Source organism: Bison bison, unplaced genomic scaffold, assembly GCF_000754665.1.
Source record: "Bison bison bison isolate TAMUID 2011002044 unplaced genomic scaffold, Bison_UMD1.0 scf7180017864270, whole genome shotgun sequence".
NCBI classification, from domain to species: domain Eukaryota; kingdom Metazoa; phylum Chordata; class Mammalia; order Artiodactyla; family Bovidae; genus Bison; species Bison bison.
The window spans coordinates 7,284,928-7,287,800 of NW_011494842.1; the positions used below are offsets into that span (position 1 = coordinate 7,284,928).

Consider the following 2,873-nt stretch of genomic DNA (forward strand, 5'->3'; position numbering starts at 1 on the left):
CCGGCCCGCTTCCGCCCTCCCTAGGCTCCGAGACCGGCCCCGGCCGCCCGTAGCTCCAGCCATGGGCTCGGGGCGCGTGCCCGGGCTCTGCCTGCTTGTCCTGCTGGTCCACGCCCGCGCCGCCCAACACAGCAAAGCCGTGCAAGGTAAGGAAGGAGGGGCGCGCGGCCGCCGGGGCTTCAGGGTCCGAGGGCGGGGGCGCGATTTCCGAGGGGCAGGGCAGGTGCTGGGAAGCGTGCTCCTGTCAGGACCGGGCACCGTACACCCACCCTCCTCGGCGGGGGACCTGACCTCTGGGCACTACGCCCCGGGCGAAAGGCTACAGGAGACAGGGGCAGCACGGATGAGTGAGAAGTTTGGGGAGCCCCGGGCAGAAGTGACCACGCGCCTCCGAATGCTGCCCGACTTCACTGCCACCCCAGCATCTTCCAAAGACTTCTTGCCCTCCAAAAAGTATGAGAGAATCTTCTCTTCTCCCAAACATTGCCAGAAACTTAAGTTTTGGCCTGGAGAGACTGAAAGAATGAAAACTTTTTTAGCCATGCCATACATTTCTTCCGCTTGCCCCCAATTCTCCTCAAAGTTAGAAATTTCATAGTTGTCTTATCAGAAAAAAAAAATGTTAAGGAAAAATAGGATCTTTTATGGAAAACAAAAAAAAAAAAAAAAAAGTCAACTTGTCTCCCTCTGGATGGAAGAGGGCTGAAGAAGTGAAGAAAATTTCTGTGATTCTGGCTCCCAGCAAGAATGTCGCATTTCTGCCTCTTTGGGGGAAATCTTTTTCGTCTTGCATGGCTTTCATTTCTTATCATAATATTTATTTATTAGGGCCTCGGGTTTCCAATTCCATTTAAATCCAGGTCAGAATTGCATTAAAATAACAAAGTAAAATTCCAGGCTGGGAAGCTCTGACAGATCCCTCTAGGAATTAGGGAGAGAGAGAGAGGGAGGCCCTCCCGCCCCCATCTCTGACCCCAAGCTCCTTGCCTGATCAGTCCCAAGGCTGTGCTGGGAGAAACCAGGCTGGTGGGCTCCAGTTCTCTTGAGGACAGCCTCCCCTCCCCCTTGACCTCCTGCTGTACCCTTTCCCCCTCGAGTCCTCACCCAGGAAGAGATTTATATGGACAAAAAGAAAATTCCTCCTAGCAGAGCTTCACCCAGGAGGATATGATTCTGCCTATTGTCCTAGGGGCTCCTTGAAGCCGGGCTGGGGTGTGGAGGTGGCTGGGCCAGAAGGGAAAGTTGAACTTGGGAGTTGGGGAAGCCTGAGTCTCTGGCAGTCAGGTTGCTGCGTCCTGGAGCCTGAGCACTTGGCTCTTAGGCTGCTCTGTGTCCTGGATGGACTCCTGCTCCGTTAAAAGGAAGGTGCTGTATCAGTGCACCCTCTTCCCCCTGGCACTGCCTCTTCAACTACCCTCTTCCTCCTCCAACCTGTTCTTTAACAGAAACAAAACACGAGAGACCCTCTGCTGTCAAATACTAGACCCCCATCCCTACCCCTTCCAAGCCCAACCTACCTCTCTTCCCTAGTCCTGGTTCCAGACAGCCCACTACCACTGCCACCCCCAGCCTGGGAGCAGCCCTTCTTCCACTGTGGATTTGCTTGTGTTTTCATAAACAAAGCTGGCTTTTGTAGTGCATGCTGACTTACTCATAACATGGAATTAGCTAGGGAGTTTAGTCTGAAGGAAGGAACAGATTTCATGCAGTAATCTAGAGACAAGATAAGGGCCTCTTTCAAGTTGGAGCCAGTGTCTGTAGTGGCCTCGTGAGACTGGAGCCAAAACGGGGAGCAGGCAGTATCCTCAAGGGGGTTCCTGGGGCAGATGGAGAGTCTGAGAAGGGACAGGTGCCCTCAAGCCAAGGCTTTCAAGCCTGGGAGATCAACTATCCTTCAGGGACAGAGGGACTCAGAATCTTTCCGAGGTACTTTAGGGCTCTTTCATTTTATCCTGCTGCTGTTGCTGCTGTGGGAAACGCAGCCAGAGTGGAGACCCCTGCCCTCAAGGGACTTACAGACTCTAGTGTTGCCCAGTGCTGAGCTCACGTTTAGCCATGCTTGCTCTGTCTGCACTGCAGTTAGCTTGGCATCTTCCTTCCTTCTGACCCCAGAGTCTAGCTGGGCATAGATTCCAAGCCAGTCACCTTTAACCCTACTATTCAGGGCATTTGTCAACCTGGTCTGCTAGAGTTGCCTAATGACAGGTTTGCTGGGTTCGTGGGACATCTTTGGTCCCAGATCTGCACACCAGTGTTGCAGGAAGGACAGTTACTGAGCGGGCAGGGCAGCCTTACCCATAGGCAGAGCTGTGGCCATCCCTGGCTCTCAAATCTACCTCCAAGATCTCACCAGTGCCAGAAGGTGTGCCTTGACTGCCACATGCTTTCAAACGAAGCTCTAGTGGGTCTTTAAAATACAAATAACCTTGGCAAGTATCTTGTCAAGAGTTACTATGGCACTGGGGATATCTGGGCCTCTGTCCCTATTCTTGAGAGATTCACCAGGGGGGGAGCCAAAGTGGTGTGGACTGGAAAGGAGGGGAGAGACACAGAAGGGAGCCCTGAGTGTACAGGTGAATGTGTGTGCGTGCGTGTGTGTGAGGTTTACCACGATTACCCACAGGTGACATAGTTGGGTGTATGTGTCTGTTGTGACTTTGTTGTTAAGCATGTATACAGATGTTTTAGTGTCTTTGAGAGCTGGTATGGATGAATGGGTGGGTAAGCTTCTGTGACTAGGAATGAGTGAGCATGAGGGTACATGGTTTTGAGTGTTTTTCAAATGCCTGTCTGTGTATTTTAAAGTAGACAGACTGGATAACCAGGATAATTGTTAACTTAAAAGCATTAATTTGCTTTGCTTTTTTTTTTTT

General features: G+C 51.7%; 2 protein-coding genes across 2 annotated transcripts in view; one reads left to right on the forward strand and one right to left on the reverse strand.

Annotated features, from left to right (window-relative positions):
* The window catches only part of TCP11 (t-complex 11, testis-specific), a 161,242-nt gene that overhangs the window by 114,342 nt on the left and 44,027 nt on the right, over window positions 1-2,873 (reverse strand). The window lies entirely within an intron of this gene.
* The window catches only part of SCUBE3 (signal peptide, CUB domain, EGF-like 3), a 37,331-nt gene continuing 34,462 nt past the window's right edge, over window positions 5-2,873 (forward strand). The window contains exon 1 of the mRNA XM_010848636.1: window positions 5-146. Coding sequence (XP_010846938.1) covers window positions 62-146 — 85 coding nt within the window. The 5' untranslated portion in view covers window positions 5-61. The remainder of the gene's footprint in view (window positions 147-2,873) is intronic.